Source organism: Macrobrachium nipponense, chromosome 40, assembly GCF_015104395.2.
Source record: "Macrobrachium nipponense isolate FS-2020 chromosome 40, ASM1510439v2, whole genome shotgun sequence".
Lineage (NCBI taxonomy): Eukaryota > Metazoa > Arthropoda > Malacostraca > Decapoda > Palaemonidae > Macrobrachium > Macrobrachium nipponense.
The window spans coordinates 39,586,194-39,609,916 of NC_061101.1; the positions used below are offsets into that span (position 1 = coordinate 39,586,194).

A 23,723-nucleotide genomic window follows, 5' to 3' on the forward strand; every position below is an offset into this window, starting at 1 on the left:
ATTATCCACCCCTGAACAATCAAATATTAGAAATCACGCCAGAATCTGTAGGGCAGAGATATATTATAACAACTTTAAGGTCATTATGACGTCACCATATGAACACCACCTCCTCGTTTTTGAAAGTTTGGCAATTAAGAAACTGGTACCTTCACTTAACAACCATACTACCTCAGTACCTTTGATTATAGCATAAAAACACGTCACTTTGTTCTTTGCCTCTTCTTGACTTTTTTTCCACCGTCCTGACACGGAACGGCGGGACTCTGCTTGAGCAAGGTATTGTCCTCATTTTTAAAGTTATATTTATATATCCTATATATATATATATATATATATATATATATATATATCCTATATATATATATTCTTTTTAATGTTTTTTATTCGTAAATTTACTTAGAAATATTTTAATTTTTTATGATTTTACATTTCCTTTTCTTGAATATGTTATGTATTGATGTAGTACTCATTCTTTGAGATTTTTTAATTCGTAATTTTACTTAGAAATACTTTAATTTATAATAATTTTACGTTAACATTCCTAATTGTTTGGTAATGATGTAATATTTATTTCTTGCCTTTAGCCTGAAGATGGGACTTTGTCTCGAAACGTCGCTAGCAATAAAGAATCATGTAATGTGCCATGTCCTTCCATATCCCCGTGCCTATATAAATATATATATATATATATATATATATATATATATATATATATATATATATATATATATATATATATATATATATATATATATATATATATATATATATATATATATATATATATATATATATATATATATTATATATATTATAGTATATGAGCATAAAGCGCCCATTAAAACACTTGGGTTTAAAGTTAAGGACTATATTTTGGTGGACTGACTCACACCCTTATCAAGTGACAAAAGAAGTTACATTGGTGAAATATGTAGTGAGGTATATGCCCTTAGGTGATGCCTGGGGAAACCACTAAGCAGACGTCGGTTCTGTTAATTGTCTTAATCTGCTTCATTGTTGCCTTAAGGAAGATATTGTTTATATGGTCAGAGTCCCAGGCTCCATTGGAAAGGTTGCTCCTATCATCTTGTTGTATTATCGGCGAAGATTCTACCATCTACATTTGTATCGACAGCTGCCCTTGTATAAAATCACTAGATCAGATAAAGGTGGTAAAATTGTGTTAATGGACAAGTTCTATGAATAAAAGATCATTGAGGTTTTAAATGATACAGCAACCTATCAGAAATTAACAAAAAAAACCCGAGCCATAATGTCCCAATAGATTTCTACAGAAAAATCAGAAACATCAGTAAAAGTAAGAAAAATATAGAAATTTTGGAAAAATTTAAAGCAATCAATCTCAAATTACCTTATTTCTATGGCCTCCCCAAAACTCACAAAGATAACATCCCCTTCCATCCCATAATCTTGCGTGCTGGAGCTTTTAACTACAGAATTTTGAAATGTTTAGCTGAGGTACTATCCCCCTTTTTAGGAACTTTTTCCCTTAGTCATATAAAGCATACAGAGGACTTTAGCAATAAATTCAGGTCGGCAAATATCCCCGTACATAACTTTTCACAAAAGTACCCATAAAAAAGGTATTAACATTCCTCAAAATAAACTTGAGCCATTTGAGCCATAGAATTGAATAAAGTAATATAACTTGCAGAACTCTGCGTCACTAATAACGTATTTTCCTTTGATGATAACTTTTACCACCAAAAATTCGGTTGCAGTATGGGGAGTCTGTTCAGTCCTGTGTTAGCAAATTTACATATGGCGTATTTTGAAACAGTAATTATAAACCCTATTAAACCTACAGATATGATTTGACTTCGTTATGTAGACGACATCTTAACATACAGGATAAATGAGCGGAGCAATTTTGATGTCTTTCCACAAATATTAAATTCCTTGGTCCCGAGCATAAAATTTGAAGTAGAATAGAAAAGCAATAACCAAACCCCCCTTTTAGATGTCTTAATCATCAGAACTAGTAACAACTACAAATTTAGTATTTAAGAAAGTAGCATTCTCACTTTCATTCATACACTTTTACAGCTATCATGGCATTTCAGTTAAACTCGGCATAGCAAGTAACTTATTTCTTCGAGCCATGAGAATTTGCTCCTCAGATTTTCTTAACAAAGAACTTGAAACAACAAAGAACTTGAAACAATCAGAAATCAACTTATCTTGTTAAAATATCCTAAGCACATAATAGAAAAGGCCATATATAGAGCAAAGAGCATTTTTTTACAAACCCACAGAAAACGAAGAAAAGGAAAAATAAAAACCACAAACAAAATCATAATCCCTCATGTGGATAATTTCCGAGAGATCTCACAAACCTTAGGCCATCCCAACTCTTTCATTTGCACATATCCAAATACACTGGGGAAATCCTTCATTTATGTTCAGCACAAACCAGTTTCTAAAGACATAGGAGTCTGTGAAATCCTCTGTAGTGATTGAGATAATTCATACTATGGATTCACATGAAAATCTCTCTCAGAAAGATTAACTCAACATAAGCGGTCAGTTAGATAAGGAAAACATATTTTGGCCATTTTTCATCTTATAAATACCACGAACCATACCAAGGATTGGAACTCTCCCCAAATTTTATACAAGAGCAGCTGTCGATACAAACGTCAGATGGTAGAATCTTCACTGATAAAACAACAAGATAATAGGATCAATTCTGTTCCAATGGAGCATGGGACTCTAACCACATAGACAGTATCTCCCTTAAGGCAAAGATGAAGCGGATTATGACAATTAACAGAACCACCGTCGTCTTACTGGTGACCCCAGGCATCACCTAAGGGCATATATCCCGCTATATATTTTGCCAATGTAACTACTTCTGTCATTTACTGTTTGATATGGTCCTTAGCTTTAAACCTGAGTGTTTTAATGGGCCTTTTATACTTGAGACGTATCCTGTTTTAACAGAAGAATTTATTGACATATATATATATATCTATATATATATATATATATATATATATATATATATATATATATATATATATATATATATATATATATATATATATATATATATATATATATATATATATTATATATATATATATATATATATATATATATATATATATATATATTATATATATATATATATATATATATATATAATATTATATTATATATATATATATCATATATATAGTATGATATATATATATTATATATATATATATATATATATATATATTATGTATGTATGTCAATTTCACACGAGAGGACAGCGAGGAGCAGTGTTCTGTGCCAAGTCACGACCAGGTACTAAGTGGGTGCAACTTAATTGGGGTTTGCAGTTGACACCTGCATCCAGGAAGGGGTTTTCGTGGCCGCTCGTAACGAGGGTTGCTGGGGATTTGGGTTAGGTCGTTGAGAGGCCCTTTGGCTATGCCAACAGGCATAGGAGAATAGGTGAAAGGATTTTTTTAATACTATTGTCTTCTGAAGGAGTATAGGAATGGTTATTGTGACTGCACAAGAAGGTGACGATCGTGTACTTCCTTTAGATACTCTACTTTTCAAGCATTTTTTTATGTTTTCCAGTAAAATGGTAGAGCTTATGTAAGGGTCCAAGTGGCGATATATATATATATATATATATATATATATATATATATATATATATATATATATATATATATATATACATATATATATCGCCACTTGGACCCTTACATAAGCTCTACCATTTTACTGGAAAACATAAAAAATGCTTGAAAAGTAGAGTATCTAAAGGAAGTACACGATCGTCACCTTATTGTGCAGTCAACAATAACCATTCCTATACTCCTTCAGAAGACAATAGTATTAAAAAAATCCTTTCACCTATTCTCCTATGCCTGTTGGCATAGCCAAAGGGCCTCTCAACGACCTAACCCAAATCCCCAGCAACCCTCGTTACGAGCGGCCACGAAAACCCCTTCCTGGATGCAGGTGTCAACTGCAAACCCCAATTAAGTTGCACCCACTTAGTACCTGGGTCGTGACTTGGCACAGAACACTGCTCCTCGCTGTCCTCTCGTGGGAAATCGCAAGCCACTTATGCCTCCTTCCTTATCTTTACGCCCTGGCTCTGCCTCAGTCGATGTTTCATGTCCACAGAAAAAAGGTACAACACGAAGTTGGTTTTCTTTCCGAAGCAGACTTAATTTTTACCTTTATTTCAGTCTATTCTTCCTTCTTTTACCTAAAATATCACCTGCCCCTTTGATCCCTTTTTACGTGATCTAGTAACATCATTTACACTCTCGTTACCCACTAAGGTGACATCCCCTGTGATATCCCATCGAGTTTTAAATAAGTGTTTTGTGGAATTGACAGTACAATGATATTTATGAGACGACATACTGTTTCATTTGTGAAATGGTTCAAGGTTTACTCTCGGTTTAGATAAGAGTACCCAGTATTACGATTTCACTACTCCCTCTGCCATCAGCAGAAACTCGACTTTATTTGACATCCATTTTAATGCTTTCATACACTGCAGATTTGGTATTTTGAGCTTGTTGTGTGATTACCATGGGATTCAGGGTGCCTCTGCTTTTATAACTGCCATCTCCAAATCAAGCACACTACAGGACAAAGAAAACTACAGTGCATACTCTACCCCCTTTCTTTTGTGCCATTTTCTCACACATTTGCTTTTACCGACCAATTTTTACTGCTGTGTGGCACTTGTCTTGACATTGTAAATACTTAACATAAGCAACAGTGCTGCAGAGTTCGAATATCAGCTCCTTGTAATATATCTACTGATCTTATTTCAATTATATGAATTCTGTGGATGATTTTGATTTACATTGATCCCATTTCTACTTTAAATCTGTACCTATTCTGACACACTTCTGTTCATAGTGTGTTGTCCCACTCTAGAGTCAGATGGAGTTTTCCATAGACATATTGAGAGCCAGACACCCGTGACCACGTCTGTGACATTAAATATATTCTGTTGGTCAAGTGATAACCAGACTCACCTCACCAACATGGGTCATCAGATTGGTCTGTGGTAACGGTTGTTAGGACCAGTTTTGTGGCAGAGTCCTAGTGACTCTTTGAACTAATCAATGAATTATGTGCTTGGTAATTAGCTGTAGTAGATCCTGGCTAATGTGGAAAACATGGGAATAGCTACCTCATTTTATATGTGCACACAAACACACATGTATATAAGTTTTTGGTTACTTACGACGAAAATTGAGTCTCTACTTCTTCTGTTTTGTCTGCAGGTTCCATTAGAAGTCATGGAGAAAGCAGACGTTAGTGCAAGTACTCGACCTCGGTGTTGTAGCCAATTCTTAAGAAAGTGAGTTTAAGATTTCTTTAAAAATCACGTCTTTGCTTTGTTTTCCTCAGCAAATTAATAGGCATTCTTGGATTCTTCTTCAGTATCAAAGCCCCCTGGTTCATATTCTTCTCCTTTCTGCTCTATGGGCTTCTGGTTTCATGTACCATTCTAAGCTGATGTTTATAAAAATACAAGGAAAAGAGCAGATCTCAAAATTCTGCTCTTGTATGTTTTATCACATAGAATGACCATACCTACCAATTACAGGATGATTACTAGTGATCCCATCATCACTTGATATGGTCATGTATCAGCCAAAATATAAAAGCATTGAATTTGAAAGTCAGTTTTTTTCCTTGCATATTTGGATAATAAAATTTTTCCTAGTTGTTTTTTTGCCATAACCATATTACAATGGTAAATGAAACCAGAGGCCCAAAAGGAGAGAGGGAATGACAGTTTTATGGTTCTGGATTTAAAATCTATAATAAGGAAGGCACTACCTTGCAGCAAGTGAGCACAAAACACTGGACATTTCTCTAAAGGAAAAGTAACCCTACCACAGGTTGTGCACGAAGTTTAGACTGAGTTAGATATCCGTAATGCCATGAAAAACATTACAGTGTCTTCTCATAATTCTTTGATCTCGAACGATATGGTACACAATTTTTACATCAGGGATTACAAGAACTTTCTTTTTTTCAAAGAATGGATTAAACAGTCATTGTGAGTCCTGATAATTAGCTCACCACTTTTGAAATTCAAACTGGGTGCGAATGTTTTCTTGTTGAACAGATTGAAGAGTCTCATTCAATCATTCAGTTGTTTAATTTGTTTGTTTTTCTTCTATGTATCTCTTGCATGGATTGTTAAGCATTCAAATTGTGACTACAGTATAGTCAATGATAAAAAACCAATTTACCTTTGTAAATGTTTGGAAGTCTTTGAACTGTCTTTTGTAAGTCTGGTAAATGGTTCAAGAATTGCCTATTAGTTCAGAGACAGACAGATGGACTTTAAATATTAAACGAACACTGAGAAAGACAAGACCTCTGAAAGTAGGAGGGATAGAAAGAGAGAGATGCTAGAGCACTGGGAATGTCCCACTTAAGTTGTTTTTATATTCATATGCCTATCCACACATTGGTTACACCAAAATGCATATCATATTAATATACTCTATCTCTTATAACCACTTTTCAGATTTACGAATCGCACGAGTAAGGTGCTATTACTAGGACTAGTGGTCCTTGTCCTTATCATAGCTAAGTTTGGCGGGCCATCTTTTAATGCAGGGAATCTTTTTCAACCTCTTGGAAATATTATGAAGGGACAGGGTGAGTTTATTTTATGTATTCTGATGTGATATTTCACAAATCATTGTACTTTTCTATAAACTTACTTTCATTTTAAATCCAATTTGTTACAGGGTCCATTAATCCCCAGGGGTTTATACAAAAACCAAGCTGAGTCTACAATGGACAACCCTGAGCTCTTGAGGAAGAGTGAACCAGAGCTTAAGTGCCATATTTGGTCCCTTAGCAGCAAGCATGGGTATAATGAGCTATGCTGATTCTGTTAGTCACAACGGGTTTGTGCAAAAACAAAGCTGTGTTAACCAAAACTAGTGGAGGTCAACCTGGAATTCTCATGTGAGAGTGAAGCTAGAACTTGAAACACCATACTTGGAATGTTAGTGGATTTTTATTAGTGGCGGGTTATGGCCATATTGAGTCTGCTAATCACCAGAATGTTAATACCAAACCATGCTGGTTTATCAGATTGCTCCAGCAGGTCACAGAGGAGTAATAGTCAGGGGGCTGGAATGGGGTCTGTGTGCATGAGAGAGGCAGAGAGGTACTCTTCAGATTTGATAAATATAGTGTCTTGGCTGGCTTAAAAAAAACTTGGATAGACTTCTGGGAAAGTGGGCAATTGTGTAGAGAAGTTCATTCAAACGTGCAATTTGCTAATTGCACGTTTGAATGAACTTCTCTACACAATTGCGTCCGATGAAAATTGAGTTTTCCCTGTACCTCATGCTCTAATTTATCTAGAATGATGGTCCTAGTGCCTCGACTTATATGTTTTGGTCCAAGAAATTCATTTATGTCATTCAAAAATAAGATAAGCCAATTCCAAGGGGTCATTTCTGGTATTCAGTCTTGCTGAATCACATTTCTATGGTGATTTACACTCTATGCCTAGTGTTCTGTGTGAACATTTATATTTGTGCTGTAATATTTCAAGTAATTTACTCTTTAATTAGAAAACAAAGTCCCATTCTATCACATGGAAATTTCACTGTAATCAAAGACCAGGCCTCACGGACAGCAAACACTATTTTAGATTTATCAAAAACTTGCACAATTTTCTCTGAAAATGGATAGTGTTTATTTAAACCTTCAATTGTGGAAATTACATGTTCCCACAAAGACTTTCTTCTTGAAGGCTACAGTCACAAAATCTAGTGCAAAGGACACCTTTCCGTTTGCAGGAACAGGAAGCCCTTGTACATTTTTTACACATGCAGCAAACTGTGTATTCTTCTGACAAAGGGTTGTACCCAGCAATAGGAAGTAGCAACTCATTATCCAGCACATATCCAAATGATTTTGGATCTGGCTTGTCAACAGTAGTCTCAAACACGCAAAGCATTTCCTCAGTTGGAATGCATGCTCTGAGGATGTGAGCCTTAATCGCTTCACTAGTTGGAGGCAATTCATTGCTTCCCTTGCTGTGAAAATACAAATGAGACTGCGACTCCTTCATTGTCTGGACTGCTGTACCTTTCTTGAGAACTTGAACCAGGTATGCCTCAGCTTTTGCTAAACTCTCAGACAATTTTGGCTCATGAATGTAGTGGCCATATTCAGCCAAAAATTGCTCTGGGTTTGGCTTAAAGGCTGCTGGTTTTGTTCCAACTTTGTTGGTATGGTCACTTCCAGTCAAATGATGCACTGCAGGCAACACAGAGCAGAGTGAACCAAGCTGTACAGCATTAGTATGAATAGGTAAGAACCTTGTTGAGTCATCAACACCACATCTGACCCACAAACTCCCTGAAGTACAATATTGGCCGCGTCGTAATACATTCAACAGATGTGTCTCGACATATATTTTGTGGTCCAAAAATTCATTTATGTCATTCAAAAATAAGATAAGCCAATTCCAAGGGGTCATTTCTGGTATTCAAAGTCTTGCTGAATCACATTTCTATGGTGATTTATGCTCTATGCCTAGTGTTCTGTGTGAACATTTATACTTGTGCTGCAAGATTTCAAGTAATTTACACTTTGCATCATTTCTCCACCCTTCAAGCCAATGGTCTCCATCAATTGTGGGTCAGATGTGGTGTTGGTGACTCAACGAGGTTCCTTCCTATTCTTACTATGGTTGTACAGCTTGGTTCACTCTGTTCTGTGTTACCTGTGTCATTTGAATGGAAGTGACTATACCAGCAAAGTTGGAACGAAATCAGCCGCTCTCAAGGCAAAACCAGAGCAATTTTTGGCTGAGTTTGATCACTACATTCATGAGCCAAAATTGTCTGAGAGTTTGGCAAAAGCTGAGGCATACCTGGTTCAAGTTCTCAAGAAAGGTACAGCAGTCCAGACAATGAAGGAGCCGCAGTCTCATTTGTATTTTCACAGCAAGGGAAGCAAAGAATTGCCTCCAACTAGTGAAGCGATTAAGGCTCACATCCTCAGAGCATGCATTCCAACTAAGGAAATGCTTTGCGTGTTTGAGACTACTGTTGACAAGCCAGATCCAAAATCATTTGGATATGTGCTGGATAATGAGTTGCTACTTCCTATTGCTGGGTACAACCCTTTGCCAGAAGAATAGTTTACTGTGGGTGTAAAAAATGCACAAGGGCTTCCTGTTCCTGCAAATGGAAAGGCGTCCTTTGCACTAGATTTTGTGACTGTAGCCTTCAAGAAAGTCTTTGTGGGAACATACAATTTCCACAATTGAAGCTTTAAATCTAAGCATATCATATTCAGAGAAAATTGTGCAAGATTTTGAGAAATCTGTAAATTGATGTTTGCCGTCCATGATGCCTGATCTTTGATTACAGTGAAATTTCCATGTGATAGAATGGGACTTTGTTCTCTAATTAAAGTGTAAATTACTTGAAATCTTACAGCACAACTATGAAAGTTAACACAGAACACTAGGCATAGAGCACAAATCACCATAGAAATGTGATTCATCTTGACTTTGAATACCAGAAATGACCCCTTGGAAATGGCTTATCTGATTTTTGAATGCCATAAATGAATTTCTTCGACCAAAAAATATTTATGGAGACACTGGACAATCCTTTTAGGTAAATTAAAGCATGAGGCACAAGGAAAACTCAATTTTCATCAGATGTGATTGTGCGGAAAAGTTCATTCAAATGTGTAATTTTCAAGCGTCTATTACAAGAGAATGCCCACCTTCCAAGACTATATTTATCAAATCTCATGCACATAGAACCCCCCTCCAGCTCCCTGACTATAAATCTGGTGCCTAAACCTGGATATAAGAGTGAAACTTCTATGTTTTAGCATATAAACTACCATAAAATTAAACTAAGCTTTAAGAAAAGTTAAATAAACTCTCCGGATTCCTTGCCTCCAAGTGTTCCTGAAAGCAGTGCTCCTTTGATTGTCTGTTAGTTTTTCAAGTCAATGCAGAATGGGTGTTTTGTCCTTGAAAAGGCACAGACAAAGCACTAGGATTTTTTAAGGTAACTTTATTCAAATGTTCAATCATTTTTTTCTGTACAGTCGGATGGTGATCTTGCAAGCTTTCCAGTTTCAGTACTAAACCCAGCCTCCCACAAGGTGCTTTTACAACCATGTGCCCATACATCAATCACATCACCACGATGCAGTCTCAACCATGTGGTCGACAGATCACCTGTAGCTACCTTGCAACCAGCAGGCCCTCTTAAAACAAGTCATCCTGAGTATGAGTTTCCTTTTACTAGCGGTTTCAGAGTGACCAGTAGAGTAGACCAACATGGTTCTTGCACATAAACCCTGGAAACTAACGGACTGAATACAGATTCCTACCACTAAAAGACAATCAGGTATAGAAACCTCAAAAATGTCTAACGATGAAAAGGTGAACATGAAACCCGTTACCTCCATCTGCCCCCTTGTCAAATGACTAGACCATTTGATTTGGTTCCAAGGGAAGGACATAACATTCTGCCTCTGAAACATCACAAGTTTGAGGTAGAAGGTGGACCATGTCCTCGAGGAAATCCCAGCCACATTCTTAACATGGATTGCATGCAGGCTTAATTTCCAAAATGAGATGATTGAACACAATTACTTGTTCAAGTTCTTGACATCCTAGTTCCCCCTGCTGCCACCTGTCCGCACATGTCGAGCCCTCGACCTACTCAACTTATCAATGGGGACACAACAGCAAGGGCATCTAGAAGTGAACTCGAGTCCTTCCGATGCTGCTGGACCTCAGTGACCCCAGGAAACACAAGAAGGCCAACCTGATAAGGGAAATATGGCTCTGCTGACTGCTGACCAATACCTGGGCTGCCCTCCATAATGCCAAGGGAAAGCCATTTGCAGACCTCATAAGGAAGGCAGACAAATTGTTGAGAGGGCTCCGAGGCCTCACAACATCTGTAAAGCCAGAGAAGACCAAGACCTGGACTTAGTTAGACTCAGATAACAGTGAAGTAACAAAAAAACATTAAGCAAAAGTACCCCCCTCCAACAAAGACAGAAAGGGCTCCTCCACAAACCTTTCCTGTGTATATATCACCACGACTTTGGCAAAGATGCACAGAATTACACACCTAGATGCAGTTATAGGAAAAACTGAGGAGGACAGCCAACCAAGATGATTATGATGACTGCTACAATTTCAGTGACTACCCACTCCATCAGATTTTAGAACACCAATCAAGCCTCAAAAAGGAAGTCTTAGGTGAACAGGGGTACCTTCAAATCCATCCTCCTGCCATCACCATGGACCATGGGAAACCTCCAAATGCCAGCCTATTATTTGGGTCAAATAATCATAAAATCTCTGGATTTCATTCTCTCCTCCAGAAGAAAAAATATCAGTGGAACTTCATCATTGCCAAAGTCCAGATGCCCTTGCTTAGCACCATCTTCCTTGGGACTCCTACCTGTAAACATAGCACATATCCACCTCCTGGAACTTGCTTCCTCCCAGATGGCAACACTCAAGTTGAATATAGGGAACCATATTTTCGCACTCTGTACGTCTCTGTCACCTATAAACAGCAAATTGAATCGTCATTCAGATATGAAAATGCCAGACGCAAAATATGAGCAGCTGGGGCCTACTGTTTGCCAAATATTGGTTCTTACAGGATGCCACAAGGAACTCAGCGGCCCAGCTTATAACATCAACCTTGCAGCTTGTCATTTAAGTGTCTCTGTGACATGGCTGGGTTTTCAGAAATGTTTGTTGGCCTAAGCAGGCATGTTTCAAACTTTATTTTGGTAATGTCTTGTTTGTCGAAAATATCATAATACCTTCCATACTTTTTTTTGTTTTTACTTATTTGTAGATAATCTTTCTAAGACACGCCATGTATTGAGTGTTTGCTTACTACTATGTATGTATCCACTAAGATCCTAGATTTTCTGCTCTTATGATCATGAAGGTCCAGGCTTAAGGTTCAGAGAATAGCTAGTTTCCTAGGATAAATAAAAGATTGCATCAGCAAAATTTGTGCAATTTTACACTAGATTCATATAACAATTTCCAAATGAAATGAATCTTCAAAACTGGTCTAGTTACCTTTCAGCTGGTATGAAATGAAAAATGTCATTTACATCATCTTGAGTCAGTCATTATTAGCAAACAATAGACCAAAATTAAACAAATGTCATACAGAATTTCCTAGGATTGATAAATTCTATTGCCCAGAATGGAGCTATAAACTTTACTGATAACTTATTCATACAACTGTTATGTGACGTATGATTTTTCTTCCATTCATCCCCTACATAAAAATAAATATTTTCATTGCAGCTCTTTTTTTCAGAAGTCGTTGCCTGTGTAGACATCACACAAGAAACACCAAAACCTACACAACAGGATCATACTGTTATAGGCACTGACGTCAGGAGGAGATTAGCATCTACACTGGTAGAGGTGTATAGGGAAATCACTCGTCAAACAGGTATAAAAACATTGGTGCTTCCACTTTTTTTACCATAAATTTTACTTGAGAGGATATTGGAATTTACTTTATACTAGTAGTAACAAGTAATATTAACAGATGGCACTTCTTACAGAAATGAAACCATATGAAAAGAGGAAACATTTTAATAGTTTTACCCATTCTTAAGTTTTTGTTACCTCCATGAGCACATAATAGTCAGTGATCATAACTTATTTGAAACTGTGGTAAGTAAAACAAAAGATCCTTTCTGTTCCTAGCATGAAGAGTATAGTCATCCAACTTCTGTCCATGCTAGTGACAAATATTTAATAAAACAAAAAATTAATATTAGGTATAGACCATTAATAATGATTATACAAATAATTTTGGAGAGAGTACTAAAAATACCTCAAACACCTCTAAAAAGATCTTTCCCCAAACAGGTCATCAACAATCAGTTATAGATACCAAGCTGGCTATCAAGCTAGCAGCAGTAGCTGAAGAGTTGGACCCAAGGATAAGTTTATCAATGCAGACTCCCAGGGAATATTCTGCCACATTTACCAATGTCACTTCAATCATATCTTTGCCGAACAAATCTCGGCATGTATGTCCTGAAGTATATAAACCTACTTTTGATCCATTAGGTCAGGTTGGCATGGAATCTGAAGACTGTAACTATGTTCCCAACTTCAACAAAGTTCTTACAGTCATTCTTCCAGCTACATCCTGGACACCTGAAAGAGTTAACTTTGTTGTCAAGCAAATAAGAAAACGTTATAATATCACAATTGTTCCCATCGTGATGTCAAAAAATGCCATCGACACAAATGTACCCAATTTGAGGATTGTAATGATGGAGAATGGTGTTAATGAGTCTACTGTAATGAATCAATTATTTAAAACTATTGAAACGCCATTTGTACTAATGGGAACATCACTGGCTCATTTTAACAATCAGTCATCTCTTGAACGACTGGTGCGTGTCTTGGATGAGGTAGAGCATGTCAAGGTGGTTGGCGGAGCAGCTAGAGATCCTGAAGGACTCTGGAACCATGGATGCCTTCAGCAGCGCATGGCTGTCTATGAGGCTCATTATGCCCTTGGTTATTACTATTCTAAGTACGAATGTATGTACTGCGATGATCTGTTAACACCTTTTGTTACTTCAGTTGCACTACTGAAACAAATACCGTTTCAAGAAGGCCTCAATGGCCATCCCATGTATCGGGATTGGTTTGCAAAGTTACGTGTAAATGGTATTTTGTCAATGGCATGTCCTGATGTTATGTTCTATGTTCAAACTCATCCAAATATGGATGAGCAACAATGGATAATAGTGGCTAAGCAATGGTCTCTTGAGAAGATAACTTCCTATGACGACAAGGTCTATGTTTTTGATTGCAGTTCTGTTGGCATTTATTGCTTAGGTCCTCTAGGCACGATTGCATCTTTCCAACTGGCTCCTTGCTGCAGAGCTCTAATGACGAAATATCTAGCTTACTTGACAGACTATGGAAATCAAAATAACTTGCATTATGAACTACATGCCGGATCTGTTCTCGGAGCTCTGAAGATGAATGGTTACTTACCCTGGGACTATGACCATGACATTAGTATATTTTGCAAAGATTTTAGTACATGGAGGAACACAAATTCAATGTTGAAAAGAAAACAATGTTATAATTATGTTACTAAACATAATGTATACCTAACAGTAAACTGTCCAGGATACTTTCTAGAGTTGGTCTGCCATCAACATAATGCCTCTTCTTATCAATTTCTTCCACCTGAATATACGGACAAACCAACTCTAATAAAGTATGCAGGCAAGGATATTGCAGTGAGGCCAAATCCGGGTCTCTATGCCAGGAACAGATATGGCTTCGAGTGGTTGAAACATGAAAGTCATTGGAGAACACTGAAAAACGGACCAGCAAATCTTAAAAAAGGTCATCATGAAATAGAATTCTGGAGATCTTGTAAAGACCCTCAGCATCATTCTTGTCTTGATCATTATCCTATTGACGGAAATCTTCCTTTTCAAAAACCCTTCCTTAACCTGTAAGAGCGAAAGTCATTTCATATTTGGGTAATATTCGCTGCAGAATATGCACATGGATCAATCCTAAAAGTTTTAAATTATGAGTCAGGAACTTTGACAATACTATGTGTCTTTCTAAATGTGGATGTTGTTGACAATGCAAAGTGAAAAGGATGCATTCATTGCAGAGGTGAAGACACTGAAGTTCCTTGTTGAAACATTGCTGATAGAAGATGTCAAAACATTCTGTCTACTGATGCTGACCTATAGCTTCTCACCTTAATTCCTAACCAGGATCAATGAGCCTCCTGAAGCAGTTCCTATATGTAATGGTTCATTACATTACTGGTATGGCAATTGCTTTGTTGACTCCAACCCTATTTGTCCCAATACCAAAGTCGAGAGATAGAGTCTTTTGAGCCATGTCTGGCGTTCTAAGAGTATTGGATATATTTTTTTACCCTCTGGGAAAAGGATACTTGGAGTTAAAAGAACCATTTCCAATGTATGGAGGATACTGTACTTACCAAATGTACGAATGTCCCAATGAACAAAATGTACCATATGTCCCAGTTAGCAAAATGTTTACAGTGAATAAAACGAAACAGATTTCTCAAATGAACAAATGTACAAGTGTCTCCAACAAAAGAAATGTATTGTAGGTAAGATATATACTTAATAAACAAAATGTTTTAAAGGTACGAAATGTACCAAATGTACAAAATGTGCTCAATGAACAAAATATTTTAGTGTATCAAAACATCCACTAAACTAAATGTATCTAAAGCGTAAATGTACCAGTGAGCAAGTTAACTAATGTATTAAATTTATGCAATAAACAAAATTCACTATGCCAAATTTCCTTATGAAGGAAATGCACCTTAAATGGATGTAATGGACAACATGGAACCAGTGGATCAAATGTACCAAATAGACCAAAGTACCTGATGGAGGAAATAGAGGAATTCTACCTAATGGACTGACCTGACAAAATTTACTTAATGGAAAAAATACATAAACACGTATCCCGTAAGCCCAATTTACCTAGTGCAGTCAATGACCCAGTGAACCAAAAGTACCAAGTATGATAGGTATCCCAATGACAATATTTCAATGCACAAAATAATTAAACTATTAAGATTACAATGAACATGGCGTGATATACACTCAGTACAATATCAATATTTTTTAAGAAAAAAATATAGGTAGACTGCTAATGACAGTATATCTCATTGAGTATATTAATATTCTCTAAGAAACTGTAAATTTTGACAATAGGATACTTAACAATGATATTTAGACACTAGATCTATTGCCAGTTATCTGTTGCGATTTACAGTGAAAACTTCCACACAACATGGCAGCCCCATGTTCTACTAGGCAATTCAGTATATACAAATCGTCACAATAAATTTGTATATATATGTTATTATCTATATATATATATATATATATATATATATATATTAAATATAATATATATATATAGATATATATATATATATATATATATCTATATATATATATATATATATATATATATATATATATAGCGTGTGCTGAGAAGTAGCCTAGTGACTTTTAAATATCAGGTGATTGAAAAGCTAAAAGATAAAATATAGATTTTACTCACAGTGCTCTTCATGACGTACTTTCACTTTTTACTAGATGTGGTCTGGCAGGGGTTCTGTTTACACACACACTCTCTCCACTGCCATTAAAATGAATTCCTCTAAATGAAGCCCTGTGTTCTTTCTACATGAGATGGCGGGCAGAGATGAGAGACAAGCTGCTTTCTATCGGTTTTCTTTCTCTCTGCCTCGAGGCATAATGTTCCTGGTGCCAAGTCCCTCCAATGTAAAGTACATAGGCACAGGCATAAATATGGGGATAGTAATGGGGCCCAAGTTTGCCTGGTGGTGTTGGAAGTAAAAATCCAAGTAACATAAAGGCATGTCTACTGTGAACTTCTCATTTCTGCCAATGTTATAAACTATTGGAGAGTGAAAAAGGTAATTATTTTGCCACAGATGCCCTAGTGCAGCAATTTACTTATGTGCAGTTGAGTAATTAAGGCATCACCAGAATTATATTGCGATCAAAGTATTTATCTTTAATCATTGATTGTTGTTAAATTCTCTTCGAAGAATCACAGAGTTCAGGTACACACATAATACCATTACCTATTTATGATTTCATTGCTGAATGTTATGGGGACAGCTACTGTAACACTATCAACTGGTATATCCCCTTGTGTGGCAGTACTTTAAAAGCTGAGACACGACCATTAACGATGTCTGTAATAAAATTGTTGGCACAATCACTGAACATGTCGTAAACCATGAAAGATGTCGTGATTGCTTCACAAGATTTCATTGTTTGTCAGCATTATACAAGTGTCAAGTCTCTAGTGAATTTATCAGTAAAGGGAGTATCGTTATTATGACTACTGATAGTATTATATGCTTGATGCCCCGCCCACACGACCAGTCCAGAAGACTTAGTATATTGGCAGACAATATCTTTAAACAAACATCTGTTTTCCACATGGCCGTGTCTTGCCAAAGTCAGGGTGGAGACCACAGTAGACAATTGCAGCATGGCTCACAGCCAGAAAACAGAAAGCAATTGGTACTCTGTGTCTTACTGAAAGTCATATGCATAGAAGAGAAGAGCATTGGGTAAAGGGGAATGGTGTAAGGCTGGTTCATGAAAAGGAAAGCCCGAGGAAGTCATGAGACTATTGTTAACATAGGCAACCAACGCACGCTTCCAAAGTTATGACAGAATGGACTCCAAGACCTTCCATTCTCTACTAAGCAAAGTTGGCCCCCTATCATTTCAATAAGGAAAACCAATAAAAGAATATGATATGAGAAGAGGAACGGCAAGGAAAATTGATGTAAAAAAATGTAAAAATATGTATTAAAGAAGATAATGCTAACATTTAAAATAGAAAATCTTTGATATACATCCCATGGATAACAAGTTACATTTCATTCCATTGATAAATATATAAAATGCATGTTCACGGTTTTTGTATATTCCAATAAATATTTTCATTCGTGTATTGTAATTACCTTACAAAATAAAAAATATTTTTTATGTTTTTCATATATAATACCTATTTCTTATAATAAAACTAATGAATTGGCTCCTTGTATCAATCTTGGTCCCATTCGTATGTCTGTCAGTAGTGTACATTACTTACCCTATACCACGGTCTAGATAGAAAGACAAAGTCTGGTGTCTCCTCAAAGTGCTCAGCAGAATTTCAGCCACAGAGCAGCGCTTCTGGCAACGGACAAATTTCTCGCTTCTGTCTGCGGACAAAGTCTGGTCGTGTGGACGGGGATTTATGTTTAAAACCTGGGTATACTCTATTATCTAAATCTTCATTTATGATTTTTGCATAATTATTCTTGTGAAATCCATACTATAAGTGTTCATTTAATGATGCGCCTATAGTGATTATTGTTACTGTGATTGTCATTATTATCAGTATTATATCAATAAGGTAATGCTTGAATATGGATCAACATGTATTTTATTCAGTGTCAAATAAATATGATATAATACGGTCTGTCTTCGTTGTCCCTTATACCAAACATGATAGCGTGCATGCCATATTCTTATTTACCTCCTTTGAACAGACTTATTTCAGCACGAGCTGGGATATATTGTTCCGTGTTGCAAGGTAAAGTCATGTAAGAAATTCATTTGGTTCAGAGGCCCTTGCTTGTGTTGTTTCTCGTTGTATAATGATTCAACGTAAACTCTTGACCAACCAGCTGTTGCTTGCTAATTCTTTGGGCGCCTCTATTAAAGTCAAAATTCTTGTTCTTAGTAGCCATTCCTTGGTCATGTACCATAATCCCTCTTTCACACTAGGACACTGGTGTCTACCACTGATGGCGGACACTAGTTGCCTCCCATAGCTTCCAATGGGGCCTTTCATACATGGCCACTTCAGTGTCCCAACCATGCAAGTTCTGGGCAACTGACATTTCAGTGTCACTTCCGCGTCTAGTGACAGAAACTGGCAGTTGCCGCCACTCACTGTAACTGTTTTAAATGAAAGCTTTTATATGTAGCCACTGGTATGTTTCTCCTTCTCTTTCTCTATTTCCATTTACCTCCTGTTACTTCTTCCTAATGAACACCATATTCTTTGGAAGCTTGAATTCCAAGTCAATGCCCCTTGTGGACTTATTCTATATGAATAGGTTTCATCTTCTGAATAATAATAATAATAAAAAAATTATGATAACAGCATAGTCTTACAGGCCACCGGACTTAATCTGGTGATCGAATCCACGTAAGATGGGTGACCAGTACAAATAGAGTGCAATAGTGTTCAACCCAGCATATCTCACTCTTAGTAACTCCTCCTTTTATCCATTCTCTCTGCTTTTCAGGCTTGTGGGAGTGATGCGCGCAGCCACCGACATCTTGCGAAAGTTGCCCAAGGATGAACCTGGGCCAGGTCAGAGAATAATAGGTAAGGGCATTTCTATTCTGCTGTTAGAAGCCATCTCAAAAGGACGTAAATTCCCGCACAGCTTCACAGAAGCCAACATTTGCCTTGTGCCACGTGGACACCAATTCTGGGACCCAAGCACATAAAGGAGCGATCATTTCAGATAATGTAGATAAGTTTAAATTGTACACAGGAATTCAGTGACCCATTTTCCTTCACCTATACAGATAGTTCTTTAGTTACGATAATTCGAGTTAGCAGTCAACAGTATCCACTATCAATAAAGACAAGAAATGGATTATGGACAAGGCCTTTGGAAGAAACGGTCACATGGATGGAGGACCAGATACAAAATCGTATGCCACTCAGCCTCTTGACCATTCAAACAAAGGAGCACTTGATTTTCGAGGAACTACTATGAGATTCACAACTGGGGTCCCAGTGTTTTTCCAGAATAAAATTTGATCAATGTACCTAACAAAAATGACACTTTGTCATAGGATATCTTACATCCCTACCTAATTTTGACTGTATTCTGTATTACGTAAGTTGCAAAATTCTGGTAATTTTAAGAGTAACACAGACTTCTTGTAGACATCGCCAGCAAACTCAGAGGAATGTCTTTTGATGACATAATGACGTAACTTATGACATCATTAACTTGCCTCCTCCTCGATGGATATTTAGCAATTCGTGAAAAAGTCTCAACCTCTGGCAACAATGAAATACAACCAATACTCCTTGTTTACGCTTTGTAGTAGTAGTAGAGGTAGTAGTAGAAGTATACAAGATATTTATGCCATGAGGTCGAATGCTAGAATCCTTGAAGAAAAGCAAGTTTTAATGTTGTTCTGCAAGTTATATTTTACTAAAAAATCAACTACTATTGCTTTATAAAGCATATATAATTATCTTCCTGCACCTTATGGAAGTTAACAAATGAAAACTTGGTAGCCTTGGATGTCCAGGTGTACTCCTTAGTCAAAAAAGGGACATATTATTCATTTACCTGTTCAAGCTTATGTAGGGTTTGCCACGGGCTTTCTCACTTCTAAACAACTGCGCAAGTCGAATCACAAAAACTGTCCTGCAACCTGGGGACATTGACTTCTTATAGCCGCCATTCTTGAAGCCTTGACAAGGTACGAATATTCATTCAGAATTTGAGACATCTGTTTGTCGGTCACCTTGTGGGAGGAGCCGGGACGTCATATTTTTACTTTGAACCCATACATTAGTGTGTTCCACCCCTGGCTTTGGCTGCTTTATTTTACTCCTATGAATATACTTTTTTCTAATGTAAGTAATAAAGAATGCTGCCGAAAATTATGTAGGGATATAAAGTATACTATGGCTACGTAATATCTTTGTCAAATGCACAGAAAAAAGTTATTCTGGAAAAACAAAGGGACAAAGACCGAATCTCTGTAGAGAAAAATATATGATGATACACACAATAAAGATTTTGTAGCAAACATTGAATGGTTTCATCGTTTAAAAAACTACCATCATTTTCACAGTGTGAAACTTAGCAATGAAGCAGCAACCGGTGATACCAAATGTGCCGCTAAATTTAAGAATGCTTTGCATAATACGATCGCTAACGAAGGCTACTTACCACAGCAAATCTTTAATGTTGACAATAAAAGACTTTATTGGAAGCAGATGCCTCAACGGTCCTACATACATAAAGAAAGAACAACAATGCCTGGCTTAAAGGCAAACAAAGATCAACTTACTCTTCTGCTTCGGCAAAATGTGGCTGGGTATAAACTCGAGTCACTCGTGATTTACCAATCTGCAAATCAGAGGGCATTAGCAAGAATTAGCAAGCATAAGCTTCCTGTGCATTACTGCCATATTAAGAAAGCATCGATGACTGCACTGCTATTGAAAGACTGGTTTGTGCAATGCTTTATTCCAGAAGTGGAAGATTATTGTAAGGAAAACATCCCATACAAAATTTAGCCAATTATCAACAACGCTCCTGCCCAGCCTCAGCACATCGGAGACGTTAGCAATGACATAAAAGTTGTGCTTCTGCCACCAAACAACTTCTCTCATACAACTCATGGATCAGGGCGTTGTGGTGACATTCAAGGTCTATCATCTGAACACGTTTGTTCAGGCTGTTCAGGCTACGAATAATGAGAAAGAGCTCAGAACATTCTAGAAGGAATTCAATTTCTAAATGCTATTATGAACATCGAAAGGCCGGGGAAGGAGGTAAAAAAAAAAAAAAAAAAAAAAAAAAAAAAAAAAAAAAAAAAAAAAAAAAAAAAAAAAAAAAAAAAAGTATGAATGGGTTTCGGAAAACCGCTAAAAGTGTAGCAGAACTCATTTAAATGTTTGAATATGGATGAAGAAATTGTGCAAATTAACAAAAACATCTTGATACTTGGGAGAAGTTTAGATTTAGAAATTGTAGAACAAGATATCCAAGAACTCACAGTTGGGCAACATGTAAAGCTGACGGCAGAAGATTTAATTGCACTTGCAGAAGAGAAAACAAGAGCAGAACAGGAAGAGATAACTGGAGAAGAGCCAGAGCAAAAGTTTACGACAAAAACAATTGAACATGCATTGAACCTTTACAGCAAATGGATGTGAACATGCCATAATACAACTTACTTCCCATTGTAATTTTCTTAATATTAGTCGTGGCCTATTTCATGATTTATGGATTTATCACATTCCAAACTTTCATTCGGTTATCACTAACCTACTACATACACACATATATATATCTATATATATATAATATATAATATATATATAAATATACTATATATATATATATATATATATATAATATATAATATATAGATATATATATATATATATATATACATATATAATATATATATATATATATATATATATATATATATATATATATATATATATTATATATATGTAACTGGGGGAATTCTTCCCCCATTATTCATAAGGTAAGCGTGACACGAAACGGAAGGCAGACCCACACACCCCATTACTCATAACCTTTCTCTCTCTCTCTCTCTCTCTCTCCAAGGAATCTCTCTCTCTCTCTCTCCACCTCTTTCTCTCCATTCTAACAGGTAATGAAAATGAGAGAGTTGCATCATAACATTAACGTTTATTAACAACTAACAAATAAACCAATCAATCAAGTAATCCAGTCTTACAGACTAACTCAAAAAACAGTACAATGTCTAGTCACCAAAAAAAGTCTACACCCCTCTGGGAATTCTTTGTCCCCCGGCATTCCAGATCCGTCTGTTTCAAAGATACAGAACACATCCCGGTAAGTACACACACAAGTTTAAAGACAAAGTTAATAAAATGGAACATCTTACAAGATATCAAACAAGCCATCCCTTTGGCCAAAGCACTTCAACACTTACCCAAACAACCGGACACTAAAACACTATTAATAAAAACTCCCGGCGAATGCCACGGCATCTTGCCTGTGACTTGAAGCCCTCTCAAAATCCTCCCATAGGCTTGGGTATGACACTTTTAACAGAAAGAGGCGCACACGCACATACGAACACACAGTTCGATAGCGCCTCACGGTTCTAGCTGCATCCAGTTTCACAAAGGCACTTTGAGAAGAGTTCATAAACTGTCGTGCATTGACTTTTCGAACTAAGCATTTTTATCTCACGCCACCCCTAGAAACTCATTGATCAGCTACTCTCGGATCGTTACCTCTACACTGTTCTCCACATTCCATAGGTCACAGGGAACACATGGACAATATATTATTAATCAAAAACCCTAGGCCTTACAGATAGCTCGGCCACCTTATATGCTAGCCCCCGCCTAGCAAAATTGCTTATAACACAAAACACTGGCCGGCTTAAAATAAAATATAAGTAAAACTGCACGTCTCTGGCATTATAAAATAAAGTCTTATCACGCTTTAATCTCCCAATAACACAAGACGCATTTTCTCTCATATTTTCTGCATTAGGATTCTTGAATATCCCTCTTCGCTTATCTGCAAGTAGCTGCACAGACAGTAGACTGTAGCTAACTGTAGGAAGACGGAATGCCTCCCTCATTGTAGAAGACTTCTCACGGCTTCTGCAGATCCCCAAAAAACACGCTGTAGGACTCTCTCGAACACCCACGTGGAAATTCTTGTAATCACCCTGGACAACACGGCAGCAGTATTCACGGCTGGTGGACGTCTTGCTGGTGTCGGGAAACGACTTTTTTGGTGTTAGTATGTCAGTCAAGTCACTGGTCAATCTAAGAAAATTAACCCAGACATACTACTTCTATCAAACAATGATCTCAAAAAGTCAGAAACACTAACTGAACGTCTCCCAATTAACTCCCTTTAATATGATTACTAAATCATAAGTCATTATCACAACTCTCAAAGAACATCAAGTTCTCCAACTCAATTCTCCAAACTCACACATCAGCACACACACAACTCAGAAATCACAGCAACTCCACGGATGTCTGCACTCACATTTCAAACTCGAATGTGCTCACAAGAGAAAAAAAAAAGAAAAGATAAAAATCGCAATGAGCCCAAGGAAAAAAAAAGAAATCTCGTAACACCCAGACCCAAAAAATGTTCTCTCAAACTCTGATATTTGAACAACCCACAAAATCAGTAAAAATCTCCAACTTTTAACAGCAAAAACCCCTTTACTGCTCAATAATTAATTACAATGAGACTTAATGTCAAACTCCC

At 36.7% G+C, this 23,723-nt stretch overlaps 1 protein-coding gene across 1 annotated transcript; it reads left to right on the top strand.

The window, feature by feature from the left end:
• The first annotated feature begins 5,285 nt into the window (after positions 1 to 5,285).
• LOC135212102 (uncharacterized) lies at positions 5,286 to 15,923 on the top strand. Its single transcript, XM_064245486.1, has 4 exons — positions 5,286 to 5,359; positions 6,545 to 6,678; positions 12,384 to 12,521; positions 12,947 to 15,923. Exons 1-4 carry the CDS (start codon positions 5,298 to 5,300, stop codon positions 14,569 to 14,571), a joined length of 1,959 nt encoding a protein of 652 aa, XP_064101556.1. The 5' UTR covers positions 5,286 to 5,297; the 3' UTR covers positions 14,572 to 15,923.
• Positions 15,924 to 23,723: the final 7,800 nt, after the last annotated feature.

Excerpts from the sequence above, each read along its gene's own strand:
- LOC135212102 (XM_064245486.1), top strand. The coding sequence starts at position 5,298 with ATGGAGAAAGCAGACGTTAGTGCAAGTACTCGACCTCGGTGTTGTAGC. Across the intron at positions 6,679-12,383 it reads AAATATTATGAAGGGACAGG|AAGTCGTTGCCTGTGTAGAC; the intron begins GTGAGTTTATTT and ends TCTTTTTTTCAG. Across the intron at positions 12,522-12,946 it reads GGAAATCACTCGTCAAACAG|GTCATCAACAATCAGTTATA; the intron begins GTATAAAAACAT and ends TTCCCCAAACAG.